The 18,700-nt window shown below is 41.5% G+C and overlaps 1 protein-coding gene across 6 annotated transcripts; it reads right to left on the bottom strand.

Moving 5' to 3' along the window:
* Positions 1 to 686: 686 nt before the first annotated feature.
* Positions 687 to 15,868, bottom strand: LOC135877208 (actin, aortic smooth muscle). Of its 6 annotated transcripts, XM_065402593.1 has the most exons (9): positions 15,740 to 15,838; positions 13,794 to 13,802; positions 13,674 to 13,709; positions 12,049 to 12,159; positions 7,761 to 7,845; positions 5,461 to 5,622; positions 4,221 to 4,412; positions 2,496 to 2,677; positions 687 to 830 (listed from the first exon to the last, which is right to left on the bottom strand). In XM_065402593.1, the coding sequence occupies exons 2-9, from the start codon at positions 13,794 to 13,796 to the stop codon at positions 687 to 689; spliced, it is 915 nt and encodes a 304-aa protein (XP_065258665.1). In that variant the 5' UTR covers positions 13,797 to 13,802; positions 15,740 to 15,838. The 6 variants fall into 6 exon arrangements, with proteins under 6 accessions (XP_065258665.1, XP_065258660.1, XP_065258661.1 ...); XM_065402588.1 differs by having other exon boundaries at positions 13,674 to 13,802; positions 15,740 to 15,868; XM_065402589.1 differs by having other exon boundaries at positions 12,049 to 12,072; positions 13,674 to 13,802; positions 15,740 to 15,868.
* Positions 15,869 to 18,700: the final 2,832 nt, after the last annotated feature.

The raw sequence follows: 18,700 nt of genomic DNA, 5'->3' as shown, positions 1-18,700 counted from the left end.
AATTATAGCACAAAATCACTACAGTTTGTTGACACTCGTGGCTGGTAGCATGGGTTCCTGCCAAACAATCATGGGAAGCAAAGGAAAAGATTATATGTAACTTCTGCACAAAGGACTTTGCACTTTAGGACCCATCTAAATTTGCTGTGTCTGCCACTTTCTCACTGTGGTGAAATTCATCCCTATACACTGGGACAGCAAAAACGCTATGCATCACATAATACTCAAAATAAGGCTTATAGGGTGCATAGACTTTGTGCTGGGTCTCTGCACAAGGGGAGAATTTCTACCTATATAAGGTTGGAGAAATCATTTAATTTTTGTGCGCTTCAGATTTTCCATCAGTAAAAGAGGGTAATAACACTGATCAACACCACAGCAACTTTGTGATGTTTAACTCATGAACGTTTGTAAAACGCTCTGAGATTCATGAAGGAAAAGTTCTACAGAATTTATTGTTTTATTGCTATAATTACTCTTGGAAGGCATCTGTCAATTGCATGTTAAATTACAGTGTCTTTTCCTCGTTCAGAAACAAGACAAACAATATACTAATCAGCATGATAACCATTTATTGTGTTTTAATAAGCGGTAGAAGAAAGCCTAAAGCATGTACTTCCCACAAGGGGGGGATGTGGTATAGAGAACCACCATTACTTATCATTGATGGCACATCATGAGTGTACTCAAAAGCATTTGCGATGGACAATGGAAGGACCAGCTTCCTCGTATTCATCTTTGCTGATCCACATTTGCTGGAAGGTAGACAGAGAAGCCAAGATTGAGCCCCCAATCCAGACGGAGTATTTACGTTCTGGTGGTGCGATCATCTAGAAGGGGAGAGAAGTGTAATGTTTTACGAGCAGAGAAATGAGTAGCTCACACAGTAATATCTCTTGTCTGTGCAATTTTACTGGGTCAAAGCCAGTTCCCCATTACAGCAGTGCAACACCACTGAAATAAAACATCCAACAGCTAAAAAGGCAGTTATCTCTTCTGCCTTGCAGCTGCAGTCAGAATTATTTCAATGTAACAATTTGGCCCCTGACTATATGGGCCATTACCTGAGAGGAAGCCAATGGAGTGGCAGATACTCAGCACTATTCTGAATCAGACCTGAAGATGGTAATGAAAAATGGGCAAGAACCAAAACAGTCAGCTATCTGCAGATTGCAAGGGGGTTTTAGTAGCTTGATCCACCTTGAAGCCAAGAAAGTACTCATCAGGTGCTTATTACATGTATCTAGATGAAAAACAACCACTTGCTATACGCATACCTGGGGGTCACAGCATATTAACCCATACTAAAATCCCTAGATGGCCTTTTCATTAAAATGTGTTGTAGTGCTTTAACTTTCTTTGGATGCATGTGGGCCAATATACCTAACTGACTTTCTCTCAAGTAAGTTGAGATTGCACAGAACCTCACAGGATTGGGTCCCATATACCTTTAGACCAAGATTTTCAAGAGCGATTGTGTTTGAGACACTTTAAAGGGGTCTCAGTGGGCAGGTGCTTAGCACTTTTGGAAAATCAGGCCCTATTAAGGTGTCTCCAGTCAAGCCCCCCCAAATCACTGGTAACTTTTGAAATCCGGTCATCCCAGAGGGAGCTCAGACTGTGGCCTCAATCACCCCTCATGCTCCAATTGCTCCCCCAGAGCTGGGTAACTACAAAGGAGTGGGTGGAGGGGTGGGGAACAGCGCAAGATAGAGAGACCTGGGCCATCGGGTGCTGACCCAGGGCCCGAGGGGTTTATCAAAGTGTCCAGCCCTGTTACTGAGCTACCTCAAATTATGTTTTCCCCTGGGTCATTTTCTTCTAGTCTGGAACTCCTCCATTTGAGGCACAGTCACTGGCTTAGCAGACTCTCTTTGGTCTCTTAGGATATGTCTGCACAGCAATTAGACACCCACAGCTGGCCCATGTCAGCTGACTCAGTCTCATAGGGCTCGGGCTAAGGGGCTATTTAACTGTGGTGCAGACATTCAGGCCCGGCTGCAGCCTGAGCTCTGGGAGCCTCCAACCTCACAGGGTCCTAGACCCTGTCCTCCTTTGGTTTTTGCAGCTCCATCCTCTCCTGGTTCTCCTTCTACCTCTTTGGTTGTTCGTTCACAGTGTCTCTTTTGATGGGTTCTCTTCTCCTATTCCAATTTCCATTAGAGTCACAGAGGGCTGTTGTTGGCTCCCTCTTTACACTTTCTTTAGGAGACCTCATTCACTCACACAGTTTCAATTACCATTTTTATGCCAATAACTGACAAATCTGTCTCTGAAACCTGACATTGATAAAATAAGGAAGAGAGGTTAGATGACTTGCCCAAGGTCACAAAAATCTGTGGCACAGCCAGGAACAGAATCCAGCTGCAGTAGCTCCCAGTCTTCTGTTCTAAGCACTAACTCTCTTGTGAATATATATATATATATATGTGTGTGGTCTGATTTCTTAACAAAAGAAACATGAAAAAAAAATCGGTATAAAGTGTTAGGATTACCTTAATCTTCATAGTACTTGGAGCCAAAGCTGTAATCTCTTTCTGCATGCGATCACCAATACCAGGGTACATTGTTGTTCCCCCAGAGAGCACGTTATTAGCATAGAGATCCTTACGGATGTCAATATCACATTTCATAATGCTGTTATAAGTGGTTTCATGAACACCTGCAGATTCCATTCCTGTTTGAAAATAATATTTCAATACATTACATCCATAGGTTAAGGAATCCATTTCTTTACTACTGTCAACGTGGAAGCATGACTCATACAGATCAGGGTCAATGGTCCCTAAACATACTGTATTTGCTGACATTACTCCCTTAAGAAAATTCCAGGAACAAGCTATGAGATGCTGGGGCGGGGGGGAGATAAAGCTAAGTGCAATTTTTTACTTTCCCAGGTGGGAACAGGATTACAAATGGCAGACATAAAATAGACTTGAAAACAAGAAAGATTCTCTCCTACTGTGTTCTAATGCTTGGAATTTAGATTGCCTCAAGTATAAATTGATGCCATTATTTAGCAAACAAAAAAAAAAAGAGCTGTTTGAGTTGTTTCCACAATAGTCTGCTGTTCCTATGGTCAAGTATATTGGTATTAGCTAGAAGTAATACCCACTCCTAACTCCAGTTTGTTAAAACGATTCTTATAAGCCAGTTTGAATAACTGGGTAACATGAAAATACAGTAAAGCCCACTTATGGTGGTGATATTTTTCACCACAGAAGAGATACAAGGAGTTTCCCTGTGACAGAGTACAATCTGAACAGTGTCACGCTTTCAAATAATTCAGAACTCTCATTCTGACACGGACTTGTGTGCCCAAGAACTGCTGGGCACCAGTGGTGGTTCTGCTACTGTGTATCCTCAAGTCCCTTAACCTTTCCACATCCCAGTTTCCCCATCTGTAAAACAGAATTTCCACAGAGGCCTGCTCCTGCTCTAGGACAGGGGCTCAGATACTGAGATGGGGGCTATACAGGTGCTTCAATGGACCAGACTTCTAGATAGAAATCGGTGAGAGTTTTACCACAGACTTCCATGGAAGCAGGACTGAATTGACTATGGGCCAATCCTGCTGTCGTTACTCAGTTCTCGTTGCTGAAGTCAATGGGAGTTCTGTGAGGAAGGCTTGAACTACCATAAACTGAAGGTGGATTTTGACTCTATTATTTTCCAGTAGATAAACTACTGGAAAATAATAATACATGGGTTTTATACTCTATTGCTTGCTGAGTTGAAGACTAGAGGAACTGATTGTGGAGCAGAGGCAGCACCTGGATGAGAAATATTTTTTCTTACATTATCAGATATTTATCTCACTTAGCACCAATGTACAGCTGTACTGATTTCAATCAGTCTGAACTGGAAGCAGTATCTTCTCATGGTACTGAAGTACTGGCTGGTAAGCTTTGGTCTTAGTCTGGTGAACTGATACAGGTATTTGAAACAAACATGAAAAGTCACTGTCTTAGAACCCTGGTATTTTCTAGCCTGAGAGGAAAATTAATATATAGCAAGACCAGCAGACCTGTCTACATTTTCCAGAGAGTAACTTCCCCATTTATCAGAGGGACTGAGCAAACCCAACTCCTGATGGAGTCAGTAGAAACTATAGGTTCTCAGGACATAAAAGTCTCTACATTTGAATGTTTCCCTTACAGTTAAACACAACCTTCTTTTCCAATTCAACCAAGCCCTTTGTAAACAGCGCCCAGGCCCACCTATGAATGAAGGTTGGAAGAGAGTTTCTGGGCATCGGAATCTTTCATTCCCAATGGTGATGACTTGCCCATCAGGAAGCTCATAACTCTTCTCAAGAGAAGAAGAGGAAGCGGCTGTTGCCATTTCATTCTCAAAATCCAAAGCCACGTAGCAAAGCTTCTCCTTTATGTCCCGCACAATTTCACGCTCCGCTACAAATACCCAACAAAAATAAGAAATGTTATTTTTTTTAAAGGATCACATTAATTATATCTTTTATCAACATACAATATGGCAGCCAGAAGACACACTTGGGACAGATTCCATCACACATGTTTGTGTGTGCAGGGATGCCGCATAGTCTAGTGCAGGGGTCGGCAACCTTTCAGAAGTGGTGTGCCGAGTTTTCATTTATTCACTCTAATTTAAGGTTTCGCGTGCCAGTAATACATTTTAACGTTTTTAAAAGGTCTCTTTCTATAAGTCTGTAATATATAACTAAACTATTGTTGTATGTAAAGTAAATAAGGTTTTTTAAATGTTTAAGAAGCTTCATTTAAAATTAAATTAAAATGCAGAGTCCCCCGGACCGGTGGCCAGGACCTGGGCAGTGTGAGTGCCACTGAAAATCAGCTCGCATATGCTGCCTTTGGCACATGTGCCATAGGTTGCCTACCCCTGGTCTAGTGGATTAATCACAGACTTGTGATGTAGGGACTCTTGGGCTCTAGTTGTAGTTCTGACATTGACCAATGTGTGCCTCCAGTAAGTCACTTAACATTTCCATGCCCCAGTTTCCCCATCTGTAAAATCATGGTGATTGTGTCATACTTCCTTCTAGGAGTATTGTGCAGATTGTGAATGAGTTGTTGAGGTCTTCATCGATAACGATGGACGAACATCATCATTGTGCAGATTAATTCATGTTTGTGCCACCAAATTCCACTAGTCAGAACACAGTAGTAAAAATACAGCCAGAGACTAGTTCTGCTTGGGAGCAAAATGGCTGTGATAATACACGGGGGGGAAGTTATTTCTGTTGTAGATTTCCTGCTGCTCAGCCTGCACAGCACCAGCATCCTAAATCTTAGAGATGGAAGAAGCCCACTAGCTCACACGGTCCATCTCTCTGGCCTATCGAGGGTGGTACCCTGCAACACAGCTTTGGTGCAGCAAATCACATACACACTTGCAGTCCAATACGACACCAAAGAGAGTTAGCATGCGCATGTAAGTTGCATATGGAAGGCATCTTATTACCAGTGGTGACGAAAGAATAGCCTCTTTCTGTGAGAATTTTCATGAGATAATCGGTGAGGTCTCTGCCTGCCAGGTCCAGCCTCATGATGGCGTGGGGCAAAGCATAACCTTCATAGATGGGTACATTGTGTGTGACACCATCCCCGGAGTCCAGAACGATTCCTGGGAAAGAAAAGGAAAAGCTTGACATTCTCAGCCAACGTAGAACCCACAACTTCTGCACATTCTAAACAGAAAGCTGAAACAATAATAAAAGGACTTGTTGGGCAATGTTCATATGATAACCCCTTTTGTCTTCATTATAAGTGGAGCTCTGCTTGTATGTGGTGGAAATTGTTAGCATACACAAAGAAGCAACTGCCTTTGGCAAAAGCATGAAGCATTCTGCAATTGTACTGTATTGTTCTCTCTCAACAGATGCTAATGATAATGATCTTACATTTATACAGAGCTCTTCATCTCAAAAGATTCAAAGCACGATATGGACTAAAAATGATGTAAAACTACACACAGAGATCATCTCATCAACAATTAAAATACAGCCTCCTCTGGGCTGAACACAGCAACTGTTTAACAGTGCACTGCACTGTGTAGTGTTGCTGCACTTTAGGGCAGGAAGTGAAGAACATCTTTTCCATTGAAAAGTGGATGAAAGTTTCCAATATTAAATACACACAGATGTACACACAGAATGGAGCCTTTTAAAGGAATCAACAATTTGCCACAAAGGTTGATTCCTGTAAACGGGTTATCTCTTTTCACAAACTACACCAGGGGTGGGCAAACTTTTTGGCCCAAGGGCCACATCTGGGAATAGGAATTGTATGGTGGGCCATGAATGCTCACAAAATTGGGGTTGGGGTGCAGGAGGGGGTGAGGGCTCTGGTTTGGGGTGCAGGCTCCAGGGTGGGGCCAGAAATGTGGAGTTCAGGGTGTGGGAGGGGGCTCCGGGCTGGGGAGAGAGGTGCGGGGGGGCCTCCGGGCTGGGGGTGTGGGCTCTGGGGTGGGGCTGGGGATGAGTAGTTTGGGGTGTAGGACGGTGCTCCGTGCTGGGACTGAGGAGTTCGGAAGGTGGGAGGGGGATCAAGGCTGGGACAGGGGGCTGGGGTGTGGTAAGGGGTGCAGGCTCCAGCTGGGGGTGTGGGCTCTGGGGTGGGGCTGGGGATAAGGGGTTTGAGGTGCAGGAGGGTGCTCTGGGCTGGGATCGAGGGGTTCGAGGGTGGGAGGGGGATCAGGGCTGGGACAGGGGGCTGGGGCGTGGGGAGAGGGTCAGGGGTGCAGGCTCCGGGCAGCACTTACCTCAAGCAGCTCCCAGAAGCAGCGCATGTCCCTACCCCGGCTCCTATACAGAGGCATGGCCAGGCGGCTCTGCACGCTGCCCCATCTGCAGGTGGTTCCCAGCCAATGGGAGTTGCGGGGTGAGCGCTTGGGGCAGGGGCAGCATGCAGAGCGGAGTCCCCTGGCTGCCCCTAGGTGTAGGAGCTGGAGGGGGGACAGGCTGCTGCTTCCAGGAGCCGTGTGGAGTGGCCTCCGACCCTGCTCCCCAGCTGGAGCGCCGGAGCAGGGCAAGCTCCAGACCCCATTCCCCCGCAGGATCTCGAGGGCCGGATTTAAATGGCTGGTGGGCCGGATCCGGCCTGCGGGCCGTAGTTTGCCCACCCTGAACTAGACTGTGGCACCAGGTTGTAAAGCCAGATGGTATTTTCAATTTTTTTCAAAATGTACCAAGGCCTTAGTGTTACTGAAATATAATTTATGGCCTTAATGCTTGATCCGGTATTAAATGGTGGTTGGGAGGGATCTCTCTGCTAATGCTAATTATCTCTTCGCAGCAGACTCTGAGTTAGATAATTGAGAAGTATAATGTTTAAACAAGATATTTTCTTATAATGATTCAATGGTATTCTTTTGTCAGGAATATGTTTAATGGTAAAGATAACATGGAAATAAATAAGAAAGTTGGGGATTTGGAACATCAGTCGGTTAAGTGGTTGCTTCTTTTATCTGGTGTGCAGTTAAGTGGAGTCTCAATTTATATCGTCTTTCTCTAATATAAACATAGGTTATATGCTCCTCATAGAAATTCTCCTATAAATTAACAGGTAGGGGGCTAGTACTTTTGGAACAGAAAGAGAGGAGTTCTATTCCTGTAATGGCCAGGGCCATGATATGCTTGTACAGCATAGGGCAAGCATGCAGTTCCTAGATGGCTATGGATTCCTGACAGAACATACATAGTGTGTCTATATCAGCATACATGAGAGAGACAGACAGTAAGACTGACACCCACAGAAACTCACCAGTGGTTCGACCAGATGCATATAGAGATAGAACTGCCTGAATTGCTACATACATAGCAGGTACATTGAATGTCTCAAACATGATCTGCAATTAAGAGTTTAGGAATCTTTAGGCTATACAATCAGAAGCATTTGAAGAGACAGTAACTCTTTCCTTAACTTATAGATCACTTACTAGTGCGGTTTATAGCCACATAACTCATCTCCCCAACAACCTACTAAAATTAATTTCATCCATTCACTGCTGTGTAAACAAAATTCTGTGTCAACCCAAAGGAAAAAAATAACCTTAGCATGTATATTTTATCCCTATAAAATATATTCAGATTATAAACAGGATTTAGCACACACTGTAAATAATACGTGTTTGAACTTAAAAGTTAATTATTGTTCTGTCAAGCATTTTCAGCTGGAAAGAATTATTATTTAATGATGCACCTTTTCCAGTAATATTACTCTTCACATAAATAAGACACAGCTTGTTGGTAAAGTTCACCCACTAGTCTAAAACGAAAAGGAAAATAAATTACATACATTTTATATTGTTTCTCTTGCATTTTAATGTTACTTTTTTATTTAAAAGTCTGGGTTTGGGATTTTGGTTTTTTTAAACCATTAAACCCCATGCATCTGTCCTCATCCTGGTGTCAAAGCACTGTTAAAAATATCACAAATCTCCTTTGCTTTCCACACTTGTTTCCTCAAGAACTTGCAGTAGCAAAAAGTTATAAACAATATGCACTTCTATAGCCCCTTTCCTTTGAAGATTTTATAGCTCTTTATATAAATATGAATATTAAGCTGTACATCACCTAGGGTGACCAGATGTCCTGATTTTATAGGGACAGTCCCGATTTTATAGGGACAGTCCCGATTTTTGGGTCTTTTTCTTATATAGGCTCCTATTACCTGCCACCCCCTGTCCCGATTTTTCACATTTGCAGTCTGGTCACCCTACATCACCCCAGTGAAGTGGGTGTTGTTATACACAATTTACAGATAGGGAAACTTAAGGCAAAGAAAGGGTAACTAACTTTCCCAAACTGACAAATGTAATTGTAGCCATGTTGGTCCCAGGATATTAAAGAAACAAGGTGGGTGAGGTAATATCTTTTAATGGACCAAATTCTGTTGGTGAGAGAGACAAGCTTTTGAGCCACACAGACCTGAAGCTTAGCTCTGTGGAGCTCGAAAGCTTGTCTCTCTCACCAACAGAAGTTGGTTCATTAAAAGATATTACCTCACCCACCTTGTCTCTCCAAACTGACAAAAGAAGTTAAGTGTATAATGGGAATGAAACCCAGGAGTCCTGACTCCCAGTCCCTGCTCTAATCACTAAACAAGAATGACTCACTGTCTACCTCCCCACTCTGATAAAACCTTCCCAGCTGCCACCACCTCCCCATAGGTATTAGACCGTGAGGCCCCCCAAGACAAATGTTACCACTTCTTCAAATGCTGGCAAAGAATGTCCCTAAGCAATGCACTCACCATCCCTCTCCTACAAACTGAGAGCACCTCCCTCCTTTGTCAGCTCCACTTGCAGTATTCTTGAGTTCTCTCCTGATCCAGTTTTCCAAGGGGGGGCAGCACATTGTGCTTGCTTAGGTTTGATCCAAAGTTCAATTAAATCAACTGAGTCTTCCAACTGACCTCACTAGGATTTGGCTTAGGCCCATATTAGGCCATATTCAGCAAGGCGGGCACACAGAGATGTAAACTGCACTTCCATCTCTGTGGTAACCTAGCCCCTTGCCCTGGAGGAGGATAAAAGGGACCACAGATGAAGTTCTCGCTAAGTACCTATAGCAGGCGTACCCATTGCTATAGTATCTGAGAACCTTCTATGTTACAGGGCAGATCTCCAAAGGCGCAAATGACACTTAGGTACCTAATGTACCATTTCCACCTTAGAAAATATGCTTCTATTTACATACTACAGGTTCTCCCTCAGGATTCCACCAGGTGGAGCAGCTTTAGTTTTCAACTGGCCTCGCTAGGATCTCTGCTAGTAAAAGCTGTTTAGGGCAAGCACTGATAACATGGGTGCGTCCCTTTCCCAGTCAGTGCTGCCCACATTCCTGAGAGCAATTTGTCTCCCCTAGTGGAGGGAATGTTGTGGCCACTTTCCCTCATTACTACTTCCCTCCCAGACCTGCATTTACACCAGTGGGAGCCAATGAAGACAGATGGGTTAAATTTAGACTCTTGATTTCATATGTTAGCATCTCTGCAAAGAGACTATGGTTTAACAAAAAGGATTTGTTCCTTTCAGTGACAAACTACATTTTAATTACTGGCATTTCATTTCCAATTAATGGCTCAATGTAATAAGTGATACATAATCATGTGGTTTTTTTTTAATTTTAAAATTGAATTTATCATCATTGCATAATGGCAGGGACACACTACCAAGCACGTCTTGCTGTGAAAACAACTGTCTGGTTGTTGAAAGCAGCTATCTTCATCATGTGCTTTGCAATACCCCTTACGTTGTATTACCTCCCAGTAAGGAGCTGTGTCAGTTCTTATTGCTTAATTAACTCATTTACATATTCATTAGACACATAAGGGTCATATTAAATGCATGCCAAAAATATGCATGAAGGGAAATGCAGATCCATGTCAATTTTTTCTTGGTGCTGAGCATATATATATATATATATATATATATATATATATATATTTGTATTTACTACTGTTGACTCCGCACTCCAATTTTTGAGGGAAGCAGTATGGCCTTATAGATGGAGTGGTGCTCTAGAAGACACAAACTCCTGGAGTTCTAGATCAGGCTCTGATGCCAATCTGCTAGATGGCCTGGGGGGCATGTCACACAATAGAAAAAATTTCAGAAGTGCCATCTAAGTTTGGATGCCTCTAGACCTATTAAATCCCCAAACTGGCAGGGAGACTCCCATTTTTAACACCCTGTTCCTGGTTCCTGAGAAGCTGCTTCAGCTGATAGCACTGCAGACTTGTGGGCAAGATACCCTAGGCTGTGTGTCAATACTTAGAGCCTAGAGCATAGTCCCCAACACTCACATTTACCATATGGCTGGAGTAACGCCTCACCCAATATGTAGGGTGTTGCTCCAGCCACATGGCAGTGGGCAGACAGGTTGGGAACCATGCAGGGGGCAGGATTAGAGGGAGAATTTGAAGAGAGAGCTAGAGAAAAAGTAGAGAAAATTATGGTTTGATGTGGAGCCAAGGAATGGATTTGGTTGGGAGGGAATTAATGCAAATAACATACTGCATATTCAAATATGAATATTAGCTCATTACATCATGTGGATGTGTGATGACTGTCATCTTGGCCAACACCGGGGATTGAACTGGAGACCTCCAGCAGAGTTAAAGGCTTAAGTCTCTACAGCCCCATCTACAGAATCTGGCTCTTTAGCAGCAGTTGTAGCAGACCCATATCATCTGTGGAGATGGGGAAACACAAAACATGCACTAAGCAGTGAATTACATATTTCCTCTGGATGGAGAAAGCTCAACTTGAGTGTATAAGGCCTACAGCGATTTGAATCCTAGACAAGTCCCCACTTACATGACAGCTGCATCTTCTCTGATACGTTGGGGTTTGACCTGATAACCGGCAGAGGATAAAGCATGAGTCTCTACAGCTGGAGCTAAAGAGCCAAGCTCTATAGAGGGATCAATAACAAACTCACATCCTCTGTGGCTCAGACTCAGAATGACACAACACACTGACCAGCTGATTACACAAATTCTCCAGATTTCCAGTCCTACGTCCTTAAAAGGTACATGCTTCAGTTTGTCCGTGCCCAAAACTAGACACTTAAAGGCCTGAGTTTCGGAAGTGCTGAGCACTCACAACTCCCGCTGAAGGCAACGAGAGGTAAGACATCTCAGCCCTGCTGAATATCAGGCTACAGTTGTCCAGAGCCAGGCACCTAAAATTAGAGACTCTTTATGAAAATGTGGGGCCTAACCTCCTTGCCTCACATTCCCCAGGAGAAAAATGGGACAATGCAACAAACCACTCTTGTGAAGGAAGATTACTTAAGGTTTGTAAGGCACTTGAGAAATATGAATCACTTCCAAATGTAATAACTAAATATTTTATTATTATTCACAGAACAGGAACAGCATAGGCACCAGAAAAACAAGCTTTTCCACATGTCCCAACCAATGGCCATTGATCCTATCATGGAAGAAGGGGGGAGTTGTGTATCTAGGACCATTTAACCTTTGGCCCCTATGCTGAAACAACCCGTGCAGCACAGCATTAACACAACAATATCCAAATCGTTACCTGAGTCATTTTTTCCCGGTTAGCCTTAGGATTCAAGGGGGCCTCAGTCAGCAGCACAGGATGCTCTTCTGGGGCAACACGAAGTTCATTATAGAAAGAATGATGCCAAATCTAAAATGAAAAGACAGTTTAGGGCAACATTTTGCTGACTGCTTCCTTTCTTGGTGGGTCAAAGTTGTGTTGAAAGAGGCATTTGTCATTTCAAATACAGTTTCAGTGAATTTTAAATATATGCATACAAAAACATACGCGGGTCAGGACAAATTTTGCTGTTGTTTAGAGCTGAAATCAATGAGTTTGCAGGAGTATAACAGAGTAGATTTGGGGCCAAATTCTATTAAGTGGCTGTGCCCAATAAGGTTCAAATCCAGATGCAGTAGCCGACCTAAGCATTGGACGGTTATGTGAGGGAAGGAATTCTCCATTTCAGGCTGCAAAGCTGCTCCTTGGCTTCTATGGTAACCTAAGTGTCCCCATCAATGGGGATTATGAGTCCTAGCTCATGTAGGCTTTATAAATGAAGTCCAATGATTTCCACCTTCTTTGAAAATCAGATGACTAAACCTGGACCTGAACCCAGAGTTGAATTGTCATTAATTCTACAGTAACTGAGTTTATTTGCCACATAATCTGTAAAGCACTTTGAGATCCTTCATGGTAGACAGTGCTATCTATATTTAGCAATGCAAGCTTTGACAGTCCTTCAAGGCTTTGGTGACCTTTATCTCTCCAATGTGTTCTCCAGAAGCACAGCTTAACGTCTGTGCCCACTTTAGGACCTTCCTTTAATGGATACTCCATGGAAGAGTTATAAAGCCCATTAGACAAATGCCAGGAAAATCTTACTTGATAGGAAATAAAGAAGCATTGTCACCTTGGGATATTTATGGCTAAACTGGAGCCCTCAACAGAAAAATGTTCTATAGGGAATAAACCTGTGCTCAGAGGCCAGTGTGGGATTTAAGGACAATTTCCATATTTTCTGCTCTAAATATTTAGAATTCCCCAATACATTTTGCCTAGATCTTCTAAAGCACTGAGAGAGCAACATATAAATGCAAGGCAAAGACATCCTTTCATGCTTTCTTGTCTGTGAGGCCAGGAGAAAGGATCGGTCCTTTCTGTCTTCTATTTTTGTGTTTCTAGGTTAAGGGGAAATGTTTTAAGGGTTCTCCTTTGGGATTCTGGGGATCCCAATCTGAAACTTTTACTTTGACCAAATTCCAATAGATGTAAAAAAGCAGCTTTGCCTAAGTTAGGACTTCAGAACTGGTGCTAGCACTCTGTACATGCAGCAGATACAGTTCGTGTATTTCTAGATCACACTATCAAAGCTGAGGAATAATAAGTATAATTTTATATGCACTACTTGGAAAAATTAAAAAGCCTCAGCAACCTATGACCGCCTGATTATTGCCAAGACAAGACCCATCACCACCTTGACTGTTCCACTAATGTACTGTACAACCTTCCCCATAAGTTCTGTGTGTCTGTTCTTTTATGAGCTCCTGGAGGCAGGGATTGTGCCTGCTTTCTGCCTAGAACATGTCCAGCACATTGTGGGTGCTACCCCCAAAACAAATTAATAATGACTCAGACAAAATGAAATTAAGAAAAACACTCACCTTTTCCATGTCATCCCAGTTAGTGATGATCCCATGCTCAATGGGGTACTTCAGTGTCAGGATCCCTCTTTTACTCTGGGCTTCATCCCCAACGTAACTGTCTTTTTGACCCATTCCTACCATAACACCCTGGAAAATGTAGTTGTCAAAAGTTAGTGTTGTATTGTATATTTTAAAGGGACACTCATCTTGAGGGGGGGGGGAAAAATCACATTTTTGCCTGAAAATGTTGTACTTACTCTAGTCACCATCCTTAGTTGTTGCAAAAAGCTATAACTGAAAAGTTAGAGGAAAGAATATTTCTCTATTTTCCACCTTTTCTGTGTGCACTTGGCAGTGTTTTGTGTACCATCAGTTTCACGATTACCCCTGTTTCTCTCTTGTTAAAAAGGCCATTATACACACACCAACAGGAGAGATGAAAAACATTTATACAACATATTTAAAAGGAAGTTTTTAAAAATACTTTCAGACATATTATTTACATTGGGCTGTATCCAACCCTGGATAATCTTTTTGACTTTGTCTTGATTGTAATAGCCACTGTATCTTGTTTGCCTGAGGTAATGTAAACAGCATATTTGGGACAATATTATTCAACAACTGCCATCAAAATCTATTCCATGTGTAGCTGGATATTAATTAATTTCATGATTTAGGAGATGCAGCCATTGAGCTGCATGCATGTGTGTAATTTAAAACTACATGTTAACGCTAATGATTAATAAAACCCAATGTACAAGACAAACAGCTAAATAATATACTATGTTTTGTGCATACAGTATTGCAGGTTTTCATTCATCATGTTTTATTCATAGCTACACCAAGACACATTTAGTTTTCAGGAATCTAACATCCTGACCTTGAATTCCATCCATTCTTTTACTGAAATAAGTAAACAACTTTTGACAAGTAGAAGAATATATTCTACATTTTGTGGCAAGCACTCAATTTTGAAAATTATTAAAAATACAAGTATTTTCTTTTTAAATATAAAGGACATTTAAGCAGTTAAAAAAAGCTGCTAGCCACAAAATTACACTTATCAGTCCTGCTTGGATTTGATAAAGGGATGTTATTGAGGACTTTAATTGGAAACTTAATTGTCTCTACCAGTGCTTAATGTAACGATAAATGGACCTTATCTCTACTATAAATTTGGTTGCTAGTATTATTTATGGTCTCCCAGCAATATATTTTGTTTATGCTAATAGTCCTCTATCAGCTAAGGATCATTAGTCAATTACCCTCATAGAAGGTTCACTAGTCACCTAATCTATGATTTAAGGTCCCAATGTTCAGACAGTTTTATAATGGGAGGCAAAAAGAGGGCTATCAATGTCATGTTAAATAACAGTGGCAAATCGTGAGAGTAGATGGATTTTTCATTTACTGACTGGCAGGTATGCAGTTTTATAAAGCTGAAAATATTTACAATGAAATTTTGAAGAGATCATTGCTACACCCCCTCTTCATGATATTGAAGCACCAGTTGCAGTTTCACTAGTGCACTTGAATACCATTGAAAGGGCCATCAAAATTCTCCTGCAGATCAATAATTGACTTGACAGCCCAACAATACCTTTTCCAGAGAACTGGCAAAAGCATTCCAACAAGGGCAAGACAGCTTAGTCCCATAAAGCCATCCAACCCAAATCCTCAGTTTCTAAACACACCAGTGTCCCATGGAAACTTGTGAAAGTTTGGCCTGCATTAGAACTGGATCATTGGAGAAGAGGGACCTCAGACAAGTTTGAAAATATTTGGTCTAACTTTTTAGAAAACTTTGATTAATTCCTAGCAGATGAAAATCAAGATAAGTCTCTCCTTTTCCTTCCCTGCCCCCTTGCCTTCCTTTCCTTTCCCATTCCATAAGTTCTTGTCCTTTTGTCTTTTTTTCCTGTTCTCCCTGATTTTGAGGGGAAAACATTAAGAAAATTAATTTTTTTTACAAAAGAACTACAGGCTCAGACCTACATTATGCTTATTTCATTCCTAACACAGTTTTCAAGGGCGGTGTAAGAGAAATAAAACCATACAGCTTTGTCCTTTTGGAACAAACTGACCTGGTGTCGAGGACGTCCAACAATCGATGGAAAAACAGCCCTTGGTGCATCATCCCCTGCAAATCCAGCTTTGCAAAGCCCAGAGCCATTATCACATACAAGAGCAGTGGTTTCATCTTCATCACACATCGTATCTCTCAGTTCTAGGCTGTAGCAACAGCAACTTACTGCAGGTAGCTGAGGGCAGAAGCAGCTCTTGATCATTTAGAAATTACATTGCTGTAAAAGAGAGTCTTGAAAACTAACCCTAAACAGCGAAGACTACACTAAGACCCCAATTCAACAAAGCACTTAAGCATATGCTTAACTTTCAGCAAGAGTAGGTCCCATTGAAGCTAATGGAACTACTCTTGCTTAAAGGTAAACATATGCTGAAGAGGTATGCTGGACCAAGACCTTTGTCTCCCACATCCAAAAGGCAAACCTTTATCTACATGACCTCTAAAGCACCCCCAAAGAGTCCAGAGACATCTTGGTGTTATTGAATGACCATTAGCCACATTCAGACAGGGCAGAAATGTTCATCTCTCCCCATTAACAGAAATGGTCATCTCTCCCCTGCTTTGCCAGTGCTGAATTACTATTCTAGATGATCCACTTTTCCTGGTACTTGGATAGTTAAGACTGAATTCATTTTTCATATTTTACATATATAAAATCAATAGAGAGGAAAAATCTCTTTCAAATGCTAGTACTTCAGATCAGCATGGCTCTGTGGAGACCATAGAGGGGGGTTATTTGTTACAGGTAATAACTGCATTCAAACAGGTTACTCTGAGATGCTGTTTTGGGAGATTTTTTAGCACTAAATTGCAAGTGAGAGTGTCAGAGTAACACGATCAATTGTACTAAACACCATTTATGTTGTCTACAAACATATCCCAATTTCCCCTTCTCCCCCAGCGTGTAAGAGCCAATCTCAGAAACGAATGACTAAAAATAATCCTTCCACAAAGTTGCAGGAAAGTGTTTGCCGTGCATTTTTAAATGGCAGCTGCTCTGTTATGTTAAGTGCTTGCTACAGAAACTATTCTATATTTGTAAATGGTGAATTCCTTATCAACAGGGCTATTCTAGGAAGTGGCGTGGGACATGACTGGCTCAACTAGCCAAAAACAACTTGACTCTAGCAGCTTACCAACACATGGGGTGAAAGCCTGGCCCCATTAAAATCGATGGCACAACTCCCACTGATTTCACTGGAGCCTTGATTTCATCTATAGACTTCTGTTTGGGATCTCTCAAGTTTACTTTTCAGACCAGGCACTCCCCTCCATTTACACAGGCAGAAATAGAGTAGAAAGAACATGCTTCTCCCTTCATGGCAACTCACAGAGCTCTATGCCTCCACTCAGGTTAGGGTAGTGGAGATTCAAGTCATTGGGGTTACTGTGTAAATATAACCGATGGCAGAATTTGGCCCTTTATCTTTAGTGAGAAAGCCATGTTTTGCTTATTATTTCAGCATCATAAGGCCCCAAATGCTGAAGCATTCAACACTTAGGGCACATCTGTCCAGCCTGCAGTGGAGAGCCTCCCAGCCTGGGTTAACACTAGACTTGGGGTAGTGGGGCTTGTGCTAGCACTCCAACAAATAGCCGAACAAACAGTGCTTTGAAGCTACAGCTCGGGTTCTGAAACGCCCCTCTCCTCCCCCTTCCGTAGGCTTACAGTGCATCATTTTCAGAATACTTCCAAGATGGAGTCATGCCTGCAGCTTTCTTTTTGCTGAACCTACAGAAGCATTAACAATTAGCTCCTTCCCACGAAAGCAGCTCTTTGGATATCTGCTGTAGGTATTCAGAACGGGAAGGAGAATTTCCAAAAATTAGCTGGATTGCAATTTTATTTCCAATTTTAACTCACTTACAAAAACTGCTACTAACAATGTCCACTAAAATAGTGGGATAATTTAGGAGGAAATTGGTTTTATGATCTTCTGAGAAAGTTATGAAAAGATAGTGTGCTGATTACAACTTAGGGATCCCAAGGTATACTTTTATTCTTACCATTTTTCATCCAATGAAAAAAACATTTTAAACATGGCTGCTGCTTAAGCCAATACTTCTCTTGTAAACTTTTGCTTCAGGAGTTTTATATTTAGACCATAAAAACAATTTAGCTCAGGGCTGAAATGTTGTAAGGAATATTTGAGCTTTTAATTTTTTTTTTTTTTTTTTTTTTAAATAAAACCAACAAGGGAACAAAGACAGGAAGGTTGGCTTTGGCTTAAACATGAATTTTGTGGATCTTGCATTTCACTTTTATTTTTGTTTTGTTTTATTTTGCATTGAGTATTTCACTTGCTATTCTTTACTTATCATTCATAAAACAGGGGTAAGTCTTCTAGGACATTATTAAATATTTCAATATTTTTCTTAATATAATTTGAAACTAAGTAACAAATTCTGACCAGCATTTTTAACCAGTTATACGACTGGTATTTTGTACCTGCACAATAACGTAACATGGGGGTTTTAAAGTTAACTTAGCAGGTGAAGGATGTGGTTTTTGCTCTCTTACCACAATGTGATACTGTAAAATGCACTGCAGGTGAGTTAACAGTTTCAGCGCTATTTTGTAATGCTTGCTCAATGTATATGATGCTTCATTGAGCATTAAGAGACAGAGCATTAAGTGCCTTTAAACAACCTTTGCTATTCTTAATTCCTAAACCAAAACCCATTAAAACACAATAGAAAACTTTGCATTGATTCCATGTTTTCCAATGTGGTCCTTATCCAGCCAGAAAACACTAATAAGGTTCTAAATCTACTGCAGTTCAGTCCTGCATTTTATAGCCAAGAGTACTTAGCCCTTCCTAAATAAATCTTTCTGGAAGGTGTGTGCAGTTTCACCATCCATACAAGTGGACTCCCATATGCATTAGGAGTACATAATTCCATTCATATTGAATTCAAATCTTTAATATTAAAACAATTATATGACATTAAAGTCTTG

Source organism: Emys orbicularis, chromosome 4 (genome assembly GCF_028017835.1).
Source record: "Emys orbicularis isolate rEmyOrb1 chromosome 4, rEmyOrb1.hap1, whole genome shotgun sequence".
Lineage (NCBI taxonomy): Eukaryota > Metazoa > Chordata > Testudines > Emydidae > Emys > Emys orbicularis.
Note: the sequence above shows the minus strand (reverse complement) of the source record. Positions and strands in the feature narration are given on the sequence as shown.

Coding starts and splice junctions, on each gene's coding strand:
- LOC135877208 (XM_065402588.1), bottom strand. CDS start 15,868: ATGTGTGATGAAGATGAAACCACTGCTCTTGTATGTGATAATGGCTCT. Junction 13,803..15,739: donor TTGGACGTCCTCGACACCAG/GTCAGTTTGTTC, acceptor TACATTTTCCAG/GGTGTTATGGTAGGAATGGG. Junction 2,678..4,220: donor CTTCCAACCTTCATTCATAG/GTGGGCCTGGGC, acceptor ATTTTCAAACAG/GAATGGAATCTGCAGGTGTT.